Here is a 20,063-nt window from a genome sequence, read left to right on the forward strand (position 1 = left end):
TGTTGCTATAATGTGCGCGGCGTTGTCATATTGTTCCTTTTCATTTGACGTATGAGGTATTAAACAGCTTCACTTAAAAAACAACTTTCAATTATGCATAGTTTCTATGAAAATAATTAAAAAAAACTATTTAGTTGCTTGTTTATACCAAATCGTATATAACATTCGAATATATTATTAATGTATCGTTAATAAGGAAACCTTATTAAAACCGACAATCAGGAAACGTGGCAACGTAGAGAGAAACGCATAAACACGGCGATCTACAAGAAGTCGAATACCGCTATAAACAGCGGAAGCTAGTGCGCTGCATGTTGGATGAAAAAAGCGACAGTCTCATCTAGTTGGCGTACTTAATTTTACCTAGATGACAAGTCGATGTTAGTGACCAATTTCGCGCTTTTTGTTCCGCGATTCCAAAGACACAGTGGTGCGTTGTTATTTGTTGTTTCTTTTTTTGGTAGTGTTAGATGCAACCGGATGAAAATGAAGACGTAAGTACGCATTTTTGAATCACTCTACTGTCTGAACATATTAATCGCCATAGTTATATTAAATTAAGAATACGTCGACGTAGAATGGCGAATTTAAACCTGTTATGTATCGCGGACAATTAAATGAATTATATACGGTCGTTCTTGGTCAAGGTTGTACAATCGCCAATTTAATATTTAAACAAATTTGGACAAAAAATGTTATTGAAAATTGGATTCCTACACATCAGTTTGAACAGAATTATATTGTTCTTTTGTGGTATGCTTTGTGTAAATCTCAACTTTACTAAATATTTTATTGTGGATTTATGTTTTCCTGTTACGGTCAATTGAATTTTTTGATATTTTTTTTCTACGTCAAATTAGATTTTTACCGCAAAAACATAATTAAAAATGGAAATGTATTTATTCTTGAAGAAAAACGAGAAAATCCGGTAGTATTAATGTCTTCTAGCTATATCGCTTAGAAGCTCGTTATAACTGTTTATTATTTATTTTTAAATGCGTCTATATTTAGAAATATTTGAATTAATAATCCTAGTTTTAACTTTTCGTGTTCATTTCTTCGTAAAAATAACTTACAAACTCATTTTGATGTTAATTTATTAATCTTCTAAGAATGCCGATCTACTTGATCGATTCGATACCTTCATAATGCTGCATCGGTCAGATTTATTACATACACATGAGTTATCGAGGATTACGGCAATTTGCCTAGATTCTATTTTCAATAGTTTGTTCCTTCTCTACTTCGTTTGGGAGGTGCTGTTCATAAAATCGTGAATTATATTCTGCTAACATCGAAAATTCGTTATTCCGGACAAAAACGGCAATGGCGAATGTTTTCAGCAAGGTTAGTATCAGGGAGCTATTCGATCGTCGCGACGTTTGGCGTCGGCATGCGTCCTGCAGCGTTCTTTGTTAAAGAACAGGTGTCTAGAGTGGGGTACGGGGCAGGAGCCACACTCTTGGTCGCCCTTCGCCCTGTAAAAATCTCTCGTCAAACAATCTTATGCTGTTTATGGTGAGGTATGCGTTTTATTGCATTCTGCAGGCGATGCTTTCGGTTACGACCTCACTAAAATACTTTTTAATTGACATTTAGATTGTTTTGTACCATTATCTGATGTCTATTCAGAAATGAAAATATTGGAAATCCTAAGAGTTACTCAAGATATATATATATATATATATATATATATATATATATATATATATATATATATATATATATATATATATATTAGTGAGCTGAACGTGTTTACGCGGTAGATTTAACATATATTTGCTTGATGATGCGTACACTTAAACCTACGCTCACCATCCCTCTTCCTGTTACCCTTCCGCCTCCTCGTCATGCTCGAAGGCCCTTTAACCAATACGTGGAAGTTAATTCTGGTGTGAGGGTGATTGATCTAAATATAATCACCCGTAGAGTGAAGAGCATTGACACCTTATTGTGGTGAATAATCTCTGAACCGTTTTTCTAAAGTTTATACACACTTTGGTGGCATCCACCTCCGGATCCGCTTAGGTTAGGGTGTGTTCCGAAGTATATCCGACAGTAGAAGCGGAAAATGTAGTCTTGATCCCAACATTTAAATATTCTTTTACTCTTTCATCGGTAATTTGAAATAGTTTTAATTTTATTTTGCAAAACACTTAAATTTGTATAAATAAATCTCCGACGGATATTTTAAGAGCGCGACGTACGAGAAATATTGGGACATCTCGACGACCCGGAACCGGACAGGTCCGGAGGATGGCTTTAACCTAATTTTGCAATTCGGGCTTGGGTCTATAGCGAGAGAGGCCTTGGGGAATCCGACGCGCAGTCAGATCGGCAGGAACACATCTGCGTTCAACTCGGGAGGCTCGTCGATTTTTGCGGTGGTCAGTGAGTGGTGGAAAAGTGGGTCTTAGTGGAGTTTGATGATGGTGTCTTTTTAAGGGCGAATCAGGTAATGTACCATACAAAAACAGTCCACAAGTGAAACTTACTGATTTTATGACATCAACAATTTTTAAATCCACGGGATTTGTTCTTTCTCTCGACAATGTTTGCTGTATTTATGTTTATTTATAAATTCAAGTCATATTATGTTTTTAATCAAGTTTCTTGTTCCCAGAAACGCGCAAGATCAGTTAAATACAAACATGATACAAAATATTGCACAAACATTTTCCAATCGTATAAAATATAAATACAGTGAACAGTAAGTTTAGCATTAAATTAGGCGAATTATCTTGTTATTGTTTAAAGTCTGTGATAACCTATTCTAAACGTTTCGGCGTTGCCAAGTGCTTCCGACTGAATGAAAGTGACACGCAAACATTGCTTACAGATTACGATGAGAGATCATGCTGAAGCATAAGGTACAAGACCGACAATGCGACGAAGCTTTGAAAAGCGCCGACCTGGTTAAGTGTCGTGTTAAAATTGTAAGTTTGGTGTGTCATCACTACATTACCCTTGTGAAAGAGAAGAATGTGGTTTTCCGTTTGCCTTTTGCCCAGCACGTAGAATATTTCAAAAACAATAAATGACATGCTTCTCTTGATTTTTTTGTATTCATTACTCACCTCATATCATCATTTAGCTAGTCGATTAGATAAACTCTTATTGAATATAATAAATTTTACCAAAATATTTTAAATTTTACGTTACTTCAATATTCAGCTTTATTAATTAAGATACTTTCTTTCAATAATGACAAATTAATTCCATGGCTCCTCCATGTTTTGAAGCTGCAAACAGCCAGTGATCTCTATGAATCAGATCTGGACTATACGGTGGGTGGCAAAGCTACATGGTGCTTTGTTTTGGCACAACACCACTTGTTTTTGTATTTTAGGGCGATTATTGCTTTACCTAGACATGTAATATTTATTATCAACAACTTTGCCTTTCTCGAGGTAGGCAATTAACAAAATTCTAAATGTTTTGCATCATTTGTGCTTGTGCGACCGCATTTTTGGATTATGAAGCTTATCCAATTATCAGTTTCCTTGGGCAGTTCTTTTTTCATTAATTACAATGTTTAATCAATATTCATTGTGTTGAAAATAAAAAATTGTCTTAAAAGTTAGGACTACTAGATTAGATTTAGTTAGGTTAAGCTGTTACGTCATCTAAAAGTGAGACTCGGGTCTAAATGAGTGAGGGACTAAGTTTCAATTCATATTACATGAAAAATATACTTTTTAACTTACTGATTTCAAAGTCTAGTTAAAGATTTCAACAGAAAGCGCCAGATAGCCAAAGACTGGGCGTGTAACTATAATGTTTATGCATCACTAGGCAGCGGCATCATAACTAAAATTAGTGATGTTTAATATATTACGGAATAAAGCACTAAAATGGGGCGTCAATATTTTTAAAAGTGATTTCACCATCGACTTGGGACGTTTGTTTGTTCGATGTTTCGGTTTCCAATCGCGAAAGAAGCAGGCCACGAAGAATGTTGCGAGTACGGTTTTCATCAACGGGTAATTAATACAAATGAGCGTATTACTCGCGCCCAGCCGTTATTAATAGATTTGTTATTATTTTGAATTATTCAGCGTGTTTAAATATTATGGTTTTGTAATCATAATTGTTTACATAAGAACAATTTCTTTCTTAGTAAACTTTTAAAAATTGTGTGGCCATAGGACGCGGGAAGAAAAAAGACGTAATTATTTTTGGTTAGGTCTTCACTTTTTTTGATTATAAACTAATTTGTTTAACGATCGTTTTTTTTTGTTTCATGGGTATTATTGTGATTAATGAGATCGTACCAGACCGGCGCGGAGGTCACACTAGTCGGTTTCTTATCGAGACGCTAAAAATACGATCGTAAATTACGTAAGAGCGCCGTCGTTTGAATTGCAAATTTAACGAAAATGGTTACATTTTACCGGGTCGAGGAACAGTCGGAATAGCTTCCTAGTTAGGAGCCGATGTCCTGTCATAAAACCGAGGGGCTTTCTATTTTCGTTGCCTATCGAAAATAAAACAGAAGCGAACGATATGAAGAGGGTATTTGAGTGTCACCGCTTTTAGACGTTATTTAATACGACATCTGATGGGGCCACTAAAGATTCCGGGCTAGTTTTTTGATTCAAACAAATGCTGAAATTCTATCTGGGAAAATGTTTGCACTCAAGTAGATAGAAATTTATAATATATGCTCAAGGTAGAGTTGTACGTGTAGTGCCATAATTAGAATGTGGTAGAGTTGCAGGTTTTCATTACAATGCGAATTGTAATGAAATGTGTATTGGAAACATATGCATTTTGAAATGAAAGGAAAGAAGCCACATTTTAAACTGATTTAGATTTTGTAATTTTTTGACAAATCAAAATTATATACCACCATTCGATTCAACGTAAAATATAATTACTTAATATTTGATATTTAATTTCTTCTTGTAAATCCTTCTAATTTTTGTTAGTCTGTATATGAATAAAAAAAAAATGACAAAATTCCTTACTTTTCGGTTATAGGTAAAATCGTTTAATATATATGTATTTTGGGTCGAAAGAAACCAAAATTCGTATTGAATTGTTTTAGCAAAAACGCTATCAGCTATTATTAAGATTATGATCGGATCTTTGTTTGTATGCTGCAATAAATTTCAATTCAGTTTCCGGAGGCAAGTTTCGCAACTGGGACGCGCGCCGTGCCGTAAAACTCGTAAAGCCGCAAACTGTCCCTAAATCTGTCGATATGGGCCGATTATCTTTCTATTTTCGGCCGGCATTCGCGTTCTCCTAACTTGTCGCGCCCCTTGCGCACACCCCCGCGGAGTTGAAACGGGTCCGAGCGAGTCCGACGACCCAAAATCCTCGCGCCAGAACAGTCGGTCACGCATGAGCGTCGTTTATCGTCCGCTCTTTCCGCTATTCCTGTGCCGAAATGATCGTTTGTTGGACCGCGTCTGCCAAACGGCACCAGTGATATCCGCTGTGGATCAAAACCGCTAATTACGGACCCAACGGAACTTTGTCACTGCCACACAGGTTGGTCACAATCCCCACCTCATGCACTGTTGTTTTTTTTAGAATAAAATCAACCCCCATCCTTTCCATAACAGTCATTGAAGTAATAAACAAACCCCAGGATATCCTAACGAAATATAATGTTGTAAACAATGTCCTTTGGTTTCTGATAGCTGAACGTAATAACCAATATCCTAAGAATTTAAAAAATCTTATAATCTTATAATAATAAGCAGACTATTAGAAATTAGTTCTTCCCCACAGAGTTTTTTAGTTTTAATATTAAAAGAAGAAAGTTCTCGAGAAATAGCGGAAAAGCGAAAATGCAGCTAAAACACGATTGGATTGTATTTCAACTCACGTAAGAATCAATAGGTGCATTCAAGGGTGTAACCTAGTTCGCGTATTTTTTCAGTTTTCACGTAAACCGCAAATTTAAAGTTTTAAGGGTGCATTACTATGTTGAGGAACAACCAATCTTTGTATTGATGAATGAAATACACGCGACAGAGCAAGACTATTGTTAAGGTTTCATAAATTTACATAAAGTAATTATAAACATTTTTAATTTAAAAATAGTTTCGTTAATAGCTTCAGCATTTGATATATTTCTTCAATACATAAATGGGTGTCTACATATTATCATGTCACTACATCAAATAACAGTACTTTATTTTTATGCAAAAAATTTAGCTGCGAAACTTTTTTATCTGGTGGTTGTCAATACCTTACCGCACAAACGGCGGTAGACTCAAATCTTGTGTAAGCTTCGCGGAACACCCTTTATATTAATATATTATCGACTGTCTCTCGGCCGATTCAAATATTAAATTTACAAATACCATCCCGTCGGTGACCGTCACGTACGTAATGTGAGGTATCAATGCCCCTTTTATTATTCAAATCATTAATCTAATATCAAAAAGCTGCTTTTATTCCTTCACCCAGTATCCGGCATACGTGCATACCCTTTTGATTCCTTTCAGTCGCATTTAGTACATAATACCAAGAAAACTTACTAAGACATTCCTAATCCTTGGACTTGGGGTGTCAAAATTGCAAAAAAGACAATAAATTTATCATTAATCAGATTTGAAATTTGACAGGGACAAGTAGAATTGCAATGTCACGTGTACAATAGATTTTAAATTTCTGCGTCTGCCCTTCCAGGTCGCTCCAGACTTCCCGAAAGGAAATAGCCTGTCGTCTTTCGTAATATTGAAATGCATGAGAATACAATAGATGTTCTATTCCTAAATCTGCGTAAAATTTGTCTTCCGTTCGTGAGTTACTTAGTTTGCGTTTTACATCTTTAATGGATAAAATAAACGTTTCGATTAACATAAAATGGTTGTTTAATCGCATATTATGTAATTATTAATTATGCGCCGGGCACAACAGCGCTCTCCTTTTATGTACTGTAGTACCGGAATAATGGCGCGGCTATTTTGTCGTACCGTTTAACAATAATCAAACGGAAATCGTCCGCAATTCGCGTCATTTACTTCGGACAGCGCGCGCGAATTTTATTCCGGTCTCTCGCGATCGTAGTGGGTTTTTTTCTTTAAAATGGTAATCGACCTCATTTTTACACTGGCAGATATGAGAAAAAAGTCGCTTGATCTTTAACAGGCATTGTGTTTTCAGTACAAGATCAATATGCAGAGGTGCCCGTACATTCATGAGATGAAGGAGCGGCTGCTGGGGGAACAGGTTCCGGTGGAGCAGATCCAACCCGCGAAGAAACCAATGACTCCGCCGCCGATCAAAATGGAGCAGCAGACGCTGCTGCCTCAACAACAACAGCAACAACCGGTCGCCACTGTGGTTAAGGTATGTTTGCGTAAGTTTTTTTATGACAAGTTGACTGATGTACCCGATGGTTTCAGTTAAATCCCGACGGATATGGTTCCCACACTTCGCCCACTCATGTGAGAGCCGACCGGGCGCCCCTAATGCCCAAACAACCTGAGGATGATTTCCAGGTTTACGAAACTAAGACATATCCTAAAAATGCCAAGTAAGTTGTGTTTTGTTTTTATGACATGTTATGGTTAAAGAGAAATTCATTTCGGTTTCTTGGATAATATCAGGGGTTTTGATGTTGGACTAAAATTTATTAATTTATTAATTTCATAAGTCTCCTGTTGTAGAGCTGACTTTAAAAACGACTTGTGAAGGCATGAAAAAAAAACAAGACTACTTTCTTTCCAATATCTTCTAGACGAATTCCAACCTTCGATAATAACTTCCGCGATAAATCAATCGCATTAGCTATTTCCGGAAGGTGTTCTCCGCCAACGAACGACATTTCAAAACGGTTTGGTGGCTAATAATAATTTTACGCGCCACTCGTCGCCTGGCTCTGCCTTTGCGCAACCTCCGCCCCCTTCGAACGTGTCCTGCGAAAGCCGCGGCCTCTTTGTCTGATTTTGTCGGCTAATTAATTGAAATAGTTGATAGAAAAAATCGACGCGGGGTGGGAAAAGAGCGTCGCTTTCCAGACGCAGGAAATCAAACGGACCGCCACGACATTGAGGTTTTGGGAGAGGCGAGGTCACTGGGTCGAATCCCGGGACGCAAGCACCGCCAGCCAATGGGGGGATCGGGCGCGCACTCACGTGACTGCAGCATCCCTTCCTGCAATCTCTCCTGTTTTCGGGAGACTCAGTTGCCCGCCATTCGACACGATCGACTACGCCGTTTGGTCTTTGTTTTCGCTGTTTTTAACAGACGGTTTATCGACGCACCGCTGTGTCCCACACGATCAGAACGTCGCCCTCGTGATTTGTGATCCGATTAGCGACATTTTTCCGCGGACGTCCCGTCTTTGGTCGGGACTTTGACGCGCCCGAATCCCCCAAATTTTCGGGGGAAAATGTGAAAACAAGACTGCGTAGCACGAATAAAAAAAACAACCGTCCTCTCGCGTTTTTCAACAATGGTGGGCGGTGAGGTGAAAGTGTCCACTGTCGAGGTGGAGTCCGAGAACAATATGGCGACGCTTCCGGTATCCAGAGCTCACCACCAGGGAAGCGGCGCTCCAGCAGACTCCACCAACAAGGAGTTGGAGTTGCGTTTCGTTCAAGAAAAACCCGACAAAAGGTATTGGAAATGAACACACTGCTCTTAACCCTGTTTAAGAAAGGATACATAAATATATAAGATTCAAGTGGCGAATTAAATACCCATTAAAATCCCATCCTGGATTTTAGCTAAACTGTGGAAAGACTATTTGGGTGTGGTAACGAGGATCCATTTTCATGAAACATGAAACATATTATAATTTTATTTGATTTTGGATATACATACTCCTACATTTAGAGTTATTCAACGTGTACACTTTTGTTACAATCTATACGGTTTTATGAATGAATAACGTAACTATACGATAACTGTAGAAGCAGTTAAAAGAGACACGCCTTCTTGTTCATTTGAAATCTACTATTTCCTTAGATCCTTCGATAGATCCAGACTCTAATAAACAATTGTTTCTAATTTACTCTCCTTCAGGAGTGATAGATTCAATCCAGCGTTCCTCTAGTTTTGTACACCTTTTTCGTGGAACATTTCATCTTCAACAGTCACTTCTTCATTTAATCCATAGCTTTTCCTTTGAAACATCATTTTAAGATGCATAGGCACCCGATAGTCACTGGGGGCCAGATCTAGAGTATACTAGATCTGGATTATGGACGTAATTCGTTCAATTTAACCATCGTTTTCCTAATCTTTCAACAAAAATAGTTCCACTGAAACCACAGTAACTCTTAAACTGAACTGTCTACTAAAAAAATAAAGGTGATGATTACTAGGTTAGGTTCAGGAGGATTGCTATATGGCACCATCTGTATGTCAAACCCGTTACTTATTGAGTAATGTGTTACGGATTTGTACTATATAGATTAATACATTTTAATTGAGACAAAAACCGGATATAATATTTATATCGCTTGACCTACGCATTTTCGACATTGTACAAATCATTTTGTAACTTCTCGTGTCTGATAGGCAATGTGGTTAATGGTAGCGAGTAATTGATCCGATATTCTCTACTTGTTTCGAATTAATATATACTTGTAACTTGATATATTTCAATAAGAACCTTCGGTCGGCATAAATTATTTCTGATTTCGGGCGTTTTTTAATTCTTACGATAAAATGTTTCGATTAATATTATTCTTACGAGTGTAATCACAGCAGAAAATAAACCATCGAGACTGATTAATAAATAAAAGACATATCGTAACAGTCAAGGACACTATTCCCGAATTATCTAAAATTTTTGGTGGGATTTCAAAATAGTGCGACGGCTAGTCAACTGTATTATAATTCGTTATCCAGAGTTGGGTCGGTAGTATAGATCGCGCATATTTATTTTTAGTTTCAATCGCGAATATTTGTTGCAATATCGGTGTGTATGTGTGTCTGTATTGTTCTGTTTGTTGTCGTGTAAAGTCAAGGAAATATGTTTTGTTCCAAAGATTTTTTGAAACATTTTTGGGTGTCGGAAGATCCACGGTGAGTTCTCGCACTTGCACATATATAATTTACTATGTTGTAATCTTTTAAAATAACTGTTGATTACGGGGAAATATAAATATGACACTTGTTTCAAAATCTACGTACGATTGGTTATAAACATTTTTTTGTCAAAATAATTAACGTTACTAAAGATACAAGGTAACAGAAAATCTGTGCGAATTACGACGGTTAAATTATTAATTCGCTGTAAGCGGAACGTTCATTTAACTAATTCTCGTTTAAAGTCAGTAGGGAATTGGACGCATTAAGGAGAGGATCCTCCATTATTTTGTTAAATATCCCTGAAGGATTCTACTAACATTAGTTTATACATATTTATCATTTATAAAATCATATTTATCATCATTAAAATGATAAACAAATGCAATAGTTAATTCCTACATTTCACGTATCTGTTTCAGAACGTCCCTCTTTATTATCATGAGTTTTGTGTACGCGAAACTCTTAGTGGTAGTGTGCATAGCGTACGTCATCTCCGACGTAGTAACCCACAACATTCCCCTATTCTATTATGAAGGTTTCTTCACGTATCTCTATGGCATGAGTATCCTGTTTCTGCTCTACGTATTTTGTTTCTTGCTACAAGAAAGCAGTTGCTGTTCGGGCAACGAAAAGGAGAAAAAGGTAAGAAGACCGTTCTAGTTTCTTCAACATTATATTAGTCGTTCTATCCCTTTTAGGTAAAAACACCACCGAAACAAAAATCTAAGGAGAAGGATAAGGAGCGAAAGAAGGAAGAGGAGAAGAAGAAAAAGGAGGAAAGAGAACAGAAGAAAAGAGAGGAGAAGGAGAAGAAGAAGGAAAAGGACAAAGAGAAGGACAAGAAGAGTAAGAACCAGGAAAAGGTGAGATGCTTTACGTGTTGTTTCTCTTATTTGGTATCGTACGATCCATATTGAAATAAAGAAAGAAACGTACAAAGGAAGATCGATCATTACGATTCTGGACAGAATTTCCGATTGTTCTCGGTAACAAATTATTTTCCTTGAAAGTATAAATTTTGTTCACTTAAAAACGCTGCAACATTTAATTGGACTTACATTTGTGCAAGCAAAAGATGTCGTACAAAGCGGCAAAATAATATTTTGTGCTTTCTACATCCTGTAATGTGTGAAAAAGCGCGTCTCAAATGATAGCCAGTGCCTGCTTAAATGTAAGGGTCCTCCCGCAATCGGTTTTCTTCTCCGGAACGAACTTCTCACTTGCTAAAGCCTCCTAACGCACGGGATGTTTCAGCAAAAAGCCTCAAGCTCGGGCAGCAAAGCGGATGCCGATTTCAACATCTCTTTTAGTTTCGAAGATATCAAGGTATGTACCTTCAGACATACTTTTAATTGGTCTCTAGAAAAACGAGTGAAATGGCTTCTCTCGGCCATACGTAATTGTAGCTTTGACACGTTTGTTATTGTTGGTATGAATTGGCCGATGTCGACGAAAGGCGGACAGACAATGAGAAATTCAATTATACTAAACAGATGATAATGTATCGATTTAACCGCGCCCTCTGTACCCGTAATTCGATAATTAAATCGATTCGTATTGCCATGTAGCTCCGCTGATCTTCCTTTGTTCGTCAGGTTACATTGTGGCACACTATACAGATTTATTCACTGTTGTTTTGTGTTCTGTTTTTACGAAGCACCAACATACGCACACAAACACATCTACGGAAGTTATATACTCGAGTTTACTTTGCTTCACTCTTTTTTCGTTTACTAACCGCGTAAAATATAAAAAGATATGTGAATAATTCTGTATATCTTACGAACTTCTAACAATTAACGAACGAAAGCGATACCGTTTGTTTATATTGGGTTGTTCGCTATGGAATAATATCTACGATAGTCATAACAGAACAGATTTCGATAAAATGTAGCGGTTTAAAAATCATAGTAACCCACTTAACTGAAAATATTTTACTATAAACAAATCTGTTATTTGTCGATCACAATAAACGCGGTATAGTTTACAACCCAATGATGACTACAAACAAAGGATTCAAACTTTGCTCAAAAATGTATGAGAAGTATTGATAAATATTTATCAAATGATATTTATTAAAACTTTCCTGTGCATATCGTTATAATGTTTTGGTAATACTAATTGATAACACAGATCATCATCACAAAACAACATCGAACAATATTGTCCGCAATTATCGCAGTAATTCCCGTTATTTTAACCAAATTTTCGTTTAAACAACTAATACCTTTCACGTTTGATTTGTTTTTTTAATTGATTTTTGGTTTTTTGTTTTTTTTTGTTTTTTTGTGTTGAGCTTTGTGTTGTGCGTGTAGAGGGAGAAATTTCCCCGCAAGATGCGTGACATAGTTCAAGCCAAGGCAGATTTCACTAACGCCACCTTACAGAAAAAGGTGAGGACGATATTCCTCTTATATCATTTAGTAGAAATATAAATATGTAATTATACGTTCTGCTGAAAAAGTACCGGAAATTGATCGTTTCAAAAGTTCGCTTAAGAGGATTGTAAAAATTAAATGCTTGATTTTCACAAAATTGAAAGAAACCTTCTGCCTATAAAAATTAAATTAAGTTCAGTCATGTTTTAACACCAGAGGGCGGGTCAATCGCCAAATAATCACAGCGCCAAATAAAAAAAACAAAACCACTTTATTAAAAAGTATTATCAATAAAATCTCGAAGTTCCGATCGACCCGATATCCCTTCTTCGATCGTCCATCAACGCCTTTAACTGAAGCATCGCTGACGTGAAGTAAATGGTAACTGAAAATACGCCATTTCCGCCATTCCCGTAGCATCTCACAAAACTATCATAGTGAAAACTCAGCAAATACCATGGACTCTGACTGACCTGTAAATAGCCAAGTTATCGCTTCGATGCACTCGTTTTCAGTCAATAGAAGCATAAAAGAAAATTCACCAAGAACTGAAGTCGATTCCGAACAATGTTTTTTGACCAATTTCCTGTACTTTTTTGACAGAATGTGTATACGTAATGCTTAGCATCTAAACTAAAACATACTAAAACTACAATTTTGGTTTGAAGTGTTTGAGGTTTTCTTATAATTAAATTAGAATTATCTTATCCCTCAAATATTTCAAGGTTCGTAAGTAAAATAAGCCGATACTCATCGCATGCTTGTCGGTATCCGCATAAATTAGTGAAATAACTAACAATATATCATCGTACTATGCAGCTTTGCTTTTATTTTGAAACAATTTTCTTCTGTTCTTTGTTCTTAATGACTCTCTTTCTCTCTCTGCCTCTCTCTCTCTCGCGCCTTCTCTTTTTTGCTTTCGATTTATTTAGATTTTGTCACATAGCAAGAACGTACACGCACAACTACAACTTCCTCAATTTGTTGGCTCGTGAGATCTACTCTTTGTGCCTTGCTGTTCTGCTTGTATATCGCCTCAATGAAAGTTTATTTCGTAAAACTCTTCTTGGTAGTTGGAATAAAGTCAGTATGCTAAGGTCGAAGAGTAGCTCTCCCTTTCCGCTTTACCTTTTCTTTTTTATTTCCTCCTTATTTTGGTTTCTTTTACGTTCGTTCTCACGTTCGCCCAGAGCACCACGTACCGGCGCAATAGCGAGGGCGTGGTGGACGCCGAGGACGTGGTGCCCGTTCCCGTGGCGGAATTGTCCGAAAACGCGCCACCAGTTCACCGTCACTCTTCACAGGGGCCGCCTCAGCCGGACGCCCAGGGAGCGGGGGCGCCTCCGCCTCCCCTTCCGCCGCCCACGGCACCCGCCGCCGCCGCCCACGCCAACAACGTGGACGTCGAGAGCGGAGCCGTGGTGCCCGTGCAGCTGCCTCAGCGTTCCAGATGCAAGAGGAAGACGACCCAGAATGACCAAAGCCACGGCAGCTTCTTTTTGCGAATCGGAGCTATAGGTGCGTATGTGTTCCTGTCGTCGTTTCTAACGCGTATTCGCTATAGGTTCTTTTTTATGTAGCCTTCGGTCTTGGCACGATGATCTACAACGGACTGGAATTTGGTGCATTCTTCGAGATACCCTTCAACTCGCCCTGCTACATGATCCTGCGCGGAGTCAACCCGGTGCTGCAGATGATCTTCACCTTCATGCAGATGTACTTTATCTTCATGAACTCTAGAGTAAGCGTGCTGTCGTATATCGTACATACGATCAAAATTATCGCTTCATTTTCAGCTGAACATTCATCGATTCAAAGTGGTGGCACGATTTGGTTTGATGCACGTAGCCGCCACGAATCTCTGCGTCTGGATCAGAACATTGGTGTTGGAATATATCAAAGAGATCACGATTTACCATCGAGAATTGTTTAACATGACTGGACCCACTGACAGCTCACCGTTGGCAGGTAAGTCGTGGACGCGTCGATGGCAAACTCGCTTCTTTCTCTCCGACACTTCTGTGATTAATAAGCTCGACTGGACACGGTGCTGTGGTGGTGCTTCAACAGAGTCCCAACTAACCTATGTACCGCACCTGACCTTTTCAGATAGTATCCGTCAACACACCCTGCGCAACGCCAACGCCATTCTGGGCGTTCACCGTGCGAGACCCGACGCTGTGCCTAACAGTACTACAACCACCGTCGCCACCCTGCTGGCGAAGACCATCGCCGAGGCGCCTTCTAACTTGAACAATTTTGTTCAATCTACAGCGCGTAGTGCGTCCCCTTACTTGAACGACCTCCTCACTACAACCGCGTCCACATTCGTACCTCCAACCACTACCACTACCACCAGAAGTAAGTTTGGTAGTGAAAAATGCATGTATCAACTAACAGTATCAGTAATAATAGGTTGGTTTACTGCTCATATCTCACCAGTTAAATATATACTACATGATGTATACATAGATATAATTAAATATGTTTATTTATATAATATATTTAGATATAACTTTGATTATACTTTTAAGAGAGTTAATTCCTTTAATTTGTACAAAACTCGATCTTAAACCGTAATAATAGCTCATCAGAGCGAATTTTTGACTGTAAATTGACAGTAAACGAACCTAATGAACGTTTTTGTAGACCCGTTGTCCTCCCATGATAGTAGTAGAAGCATATGTTCTTTGCTTTAATTGGTAGTAACTGGCATAACACGTAAATTCTACTAACACCTCTTAAATTGCTAAGGTGTGTTCACAACTCTTAAAACAATACCGACTACCGCGTGGAAGGCGTACAGAACGACATACCCGACCACAAGGCCGACCACGTCCACTACCACAACCACCACCACAGAATTTCCCATCACCACGACCACCCTGAGGACGACGACGGCTAGAATTTGGAACGCCTTCACTACCAGCTACCCCACATTCGGCTCCTCTAGTTCGAGAGCGCCGGTCTCAACCACGTCAGCTTACGCATCCTTTAAGGACTTTTTCGACATGAAGACATTTAACAGTTTCATGTCTAACGATGTAGCTAACGGTATGTGTGCTTTACTAACCGACTAAACACGGCGACCGCTAGGGTTGGTTGATTAACACTTTTCTTTACGTTACGTCTCACGTCCACCCGCAATATCGTGCTTTTGTAATTCTAGTCGCCGCTGAACCGGACCTGGCTGAAGATTTCTCCAACGGAATCTCCAGTAACAGCTCCGAGCTTTTGGACGACATCACACCGCAAGCGTTGATCAACTACTTTAACCAAAACGTTACCGTCTCTAACGACAGCTGTGGCAGGATAAATATCATGGGGAATATCGTCCAGGACTCTGCGCCGTATTTGTTCCCGTTCATTATCGAGTATTCCCTGATCGGTGCGGCCGTCATTTATGTAATGTGGAAGCATATTGGCAGAAATCCCAGGTAATGCATTGTGTACTAGACTCGAGTATTAACTGTGTAGATTCGCCGTAGATATGTCACTCAAGAAGACCTTGAACATCGTCTGGAAATTATGCTAAGCCGCAGAGCCGTAGCTATGGCTCAAGCCCAGCAGGGACGCGTAGACTGCGTAGGTGCCTCCAAAGGACTGTTCTTCGGATTATTGATGCTCGTCGGCTCGCTCATCTGTCTCATTTTGTTTTTCGTGCTCATCCACCACAAGGACCTGGGGATGCTGGCCATCTGGCTAGCGGACGTGTCCCACTGCGTTCTAATGGTCTTGAGTATTATCGCCATAATAATCGGATTTATAAGGTGGGTTATATAAAACTGTTGCCGTTGCAACGCCCATAAAACATCAACACCCGTAAAACTGTAATGCTTGTCTCGTTATCGCTTATTTAACATCAACATACCGGGGAGCCTTCCAATAAAAGTCAAGTCAGGTGACGACTTTTCTTGGATCACCCCCCTCTTTTCACTACATCACCGAAACTAAACTTAATTAAATTTTGTTTCATCGCCTCGCCTGTACACCAACACACGCTCATTTTTACAATGCCACCCTCGTCATCCGTCATCCGTCAGAATGCACGCGGTCAAATGCTCCAACGTAAATTACAGGGTCCAAAACCTGAAATTCAAGACCGAAGAACAAAGCGACCTGAACGACATCCTGCTGCGAGTTTCCGCCTTTGGCTTGTTCACCTACGCGGTGTTCAGCGTCATCGCCGGCCACCTGAGCATCATCACCGGGGACATACCCAACCTGTTGGTCATGGTAACTGGAGTCGTGGCCGTTGTTCAGGTATCACAAGCTCCTCTGAAATCGGGATGCGTACTAACTCGTTTTGTTTCAGGTTATCCTTCAGTTCCTCTTCATCGCGGACGTTTCGCGACGTCGCGTCCATCTGCCAGAACACGACCGCACTAAACCGGGCAGACAAGTCGTCACTTTCCTTCTGATCTGCAACCTCACCATGTGGATCATCTACACGTTCGAGGCCCAAAAGGTGGAAGCCAATCCGGTGCAAAAGCAGTTCTACGGCTTTCTGTCCTGGGCGATCATTCAGCGCATCACCTTACCGCTGTGCATCTTCCATCGCTTCCATTCGGCAGTCACTCTGGCGGAGATCTGGAAGACTAGCTACAAAGCCCGGCTGGAGTAAGGACGCAGGACGATTTTGCCGCAAAAAAAAACCAAAGTAGTTCGAAAGCTTTATATTTTTTGATAGGTAGCCTGTGTTGACGGTTTCGTTGTTTAGTAAGTCTCTAATCGACTTTCAAGGGCTTTCATAACTGTAATGAAATGCAATCTACGATTGTGATTTTTTACCTGATATAGATACAGATTTATACACTAATAAAGGTCGTTTGCGATTTTTCAATGCGCATCCGCAAAACAATACCATAGAAAACATATCACGAGTCAATTTTCCATCAGTTAGGAGCAGCAAACACCAGATAGAAAGAATCTTTAACAATCAGCTATGATCGGCGTTACCGTTACCTATCTATCTAATGTATGCTGTCAGGATCGGGACTCCTCCCTTTCCCGTTCCGTAAACAGACAAACCGGGAGGTCGCCCACACCATGTCATCGTTACAATAACTTCAACATATCACAGGTACAACCCACAATAAAAAAAACTTATGCTGCCAACGGTGTTTCCGAAAAGGCAGGATAAAAAGGGGCGAGCTTCAACCTTGCGTTGAAAAATTGCAACACTATTTGTGTTCTGTTCGTTGACCCACTAAATTATATTTCGTAAAAGTGCGTGAGAAAGAGCTTGTAAAGTCTACCTAGTTGTTCCATTTTTATAATGAAAACCGCTTTATATACGCCGATCCAAATATTATGTACATATTCTAATTATTACTAACAAGTCTGATACGTTTGCTCATCTATGTAGATACGGCAACATTTACCGATTATTTCGTATTCGAATTCTATTCAGTTCACATGTCATCATCCAGATAATGATGAGAGTTAAAGGAAGGCCATTTTAAAGGAGAATTGCTCATTTTTATCGAGGCAGGCGTGCCGTAAAAGCAGTATTGTCGGTACAAAGTCGTAAACGAAAAAAGATAATTTATACGCACACGTTTCTCACCGAAGATAACCGCATTAGTACACACCAACCCCCCACCTCCCCAGATACCCGCATCAATTGATCAGCAGCCACCCTCATGAAAAATATACAGGGTCTTCCAAATATAAAAGCTCGACGAAGCGAACTAAAGCGTCCCTCCTGTCTAAATCGAACATGGGAATTTTAACAGATAAATTTAATAATAATAAAAAATAATCTAGATAGGATTGTGTGTTATTTATCTTAGACATTTTAAACATAAATATATATAAAATTGTAAGTGTCTAGAATAAGGTATTCCGGCATTAAGTACAAAACAAGTTTAAGTTCAACACACCTCCTTGTTTTCGATTGTAAATTAATCGAGTTATCTCAGATGAAAAACAGAAGCTACGTTTTGGGTTAGAAAATCATACGGGTGAAAAAATCAAAACAATTGTGAATCTACGAGGGCGTGTGATTTTTTAGCTGCACGGTTACTTTAACGATTGCATGATAGTTATTTAAGTAAGTGTACATAACCAGCCCTGTTGTTTTGAATTAGACTCGTAATTAGTACTATTCGAGCGAAATAAAAGAACATTTTATTCTGCGTGGACCACACGAAAGACTAAAGCAAGAAGATATAAACAAATTATTTTGAATCTATTTTATTCGCCAATCTAATTGGACTATATTTATATAACGCTAAATAGACAAGCCACCCATTGATATTGATCGCAGATTTTTTGATATTTTTTTACACGGTTCAAGCGACTTTGCCTGAAACAAACAAGCAACGTCGAGTCATCTCCGAGATGCTGGCAGCGATAGTATCGCTGATAAACACAAGAAGCTCGTTGTCTTTTCGCGATTGTGTAATTAAACATTGATGAGAACTGAATGAAAAAAGGTTAAGTTAGTCATATTGCATTCCCCAAAATGTTAATCTCTAATCAATTTAGCTGAATTTCGATTAATTTTAACGATCTATATGTATCCATATGTACATATTCAATGTTCCCCGTATATAAATACAATTCATACCATCTGGCAAAATAAGGGCTTTTTTAAATTTGTCAACCACCTTCAATTATGAGGACTAAGGTTTGGAATGCAAACATTTCATAAATCCGAAAACAAGAAACAAACGAGTCAAGTCTGGCTAGTACTATCGCTGTAAGTGTAATTTCAGAGACCAAGTGTACATTTCACCATTACCATTTATCACTACAAATCTTGAAACGAGACTGTGTTTATATATTTTACTAATGAAAATATCGATAAACGGTAAAATATATGAAAACAAACAATACAGGTGTTGTGACTAAATTATATCTGTGTGTTAATATAGGTACTACGGTAAAAATTAAAACATTGTTAGAGATGTAAGAGAAAGTACTTATTAAAAATGATTTATGTACATACATATTCTCGTCGAAAGCATCAGTCTTAAATTTATTTTCCTAATACAGTAAGTAAAAGTTAATTTTAATAAAAACCCACCAAAATAACTCGAGATTCATTAGTCATTAAGTACCCTTATTTACAATGAGTTGTACAATAGCCCCCGGAACAAATCCGGACCGTGGTCTATCAGTGAGTGATCACGGCACACACTGAACGACTTATGGCCGCCGTTGTTGATAATGTACGAAGTAGCTAAGCCAACAATTGTCCAAACATTCTAATTAAACGTTGCTGTAGCGTGGGCTTGATGGAAAAAATCGAACACTGCCGTTTTTCTCTAATGTTTAGTCGTTATTCTCGTCTCTCTACCATATACTTTCAGTGTTGATTGGTTCCCTGTTTCATTCCATTCTAACGTTAACAGCTAGCTCGGTGTTAGATTTTTAAGACTATTTTCGTGACGTAACTTCATACCTTTCATATAAGATATTAATGAACTTGTAATAATTATAAACGTACCAGAGACGTGTAGAGATGATCATTTTATTAAATTTTACATTGTTTATTTTATTTAGATTAATAAAATATTTGAAATCGAGTATGCCTTTTATTTTCTGAATTCACAATTTGCTAATATGATTCCTTATCCAGGGTTTATTAAGATATGTCCTGTAAAATAATATTCTTCTGGTATATTTTATATGTTGTATAGAAAAACACTTAATAAAATCAGCATTTATTAA

The 20,063-nt window shown here is 38.4% G+C and overlaps 1 protein-coding gene across 27 annotated transcripts; it reads left to right on the forward strand.

The window, feature by feature from the left end:
* The first annotated feature begins 249 nt into the window (after positions 1-249).
* Positions 250-19,918, forward strand: LOC143204793 (proton channel OtopLc). 27 transcript variants are annotated; one of them, XM_076417604.1, is made up of 17 exons: positions 286-494; positions 2,840-2,936; positions 7,126-7,311; positions 7,368-7,498; positions 10,425-10,647; positions 10,704-10,868; positions 11,260-11,331; positions 12,321-12,398; positions 13,574-13,901; positions 13,964-14,124; positions 14,180-14,351; positions 14,493-14,744; positions 15,138-15,437; positions 15,553-15,820; positions 15,872-16,153; positions 16,463-16,646; positions 16,699-19,918. In XM_076417604.1, the coding sequence occupies exons 2-17, from the start codon at positions 2,856-2,858 to the stop codon at positions 17,005-17,007; spliced, it is 3,192 nt and encodes a 1,063-aa protein (XP_076273719.1). In that variant the 5' UTR covers positions 286-494; positions 2,840-2,855; the 3' UTR covers positions 17,008-19,918. The 27 variants fall into 27 exon arrangements, with proteins under 27 accessions (XP_076273733.1, XP_076273744.1, XP_076273721.1 ...); XM_076417609.1 differs by having other exon boundaries at positions 13,688-13,901; XM_076417605.1 differs by lacking the exon at positions 286-494 and adding an exon at positions 2,326-2,455.
* Positions 19,919-20,063: the final 145 nt, after the last annotated feature.

Source organism: Rhynchophorus ferrugineus, unplaced genomic scaffold, assembly GCF_030347505.1.
Source record: "Rhynchophorus ferrugineus isolate W39M unplaced genomic scaffold, kcgeb_rfMv2 rfM11, whole genome shotgun sequence".
Classification (NCBI taxonomy): Eukaryota; Metazoa; Arthropoda; class Insecta; order Coleoptera; family Curculionidae; genus Rhynchophorus; species Rhynchophorus ferrugineus.

Coding starts and splice junctions, on each gene's coding strand:
- LOC143204793 (XM_076417604.1), top strand. CDS start 2,856: ATGCTGAAGCATAAGGTACAAGACCGACAATGCGACGAAGCTTTGAAA. Junction 14,125..14,179: donor TTATCTTCATGAACTCTAGA/GTAAGCGTGCTG, acceptor CTTCATTTTCAG/CTGAACATTCATCGATTCAA. Junction 15,821..15,871: donor CATATTGGCAGAAATCCCAG/GTAATGCATTGT, acceptor GATTCGCCGTAG/ATATGTCACTCAAGAAGACC.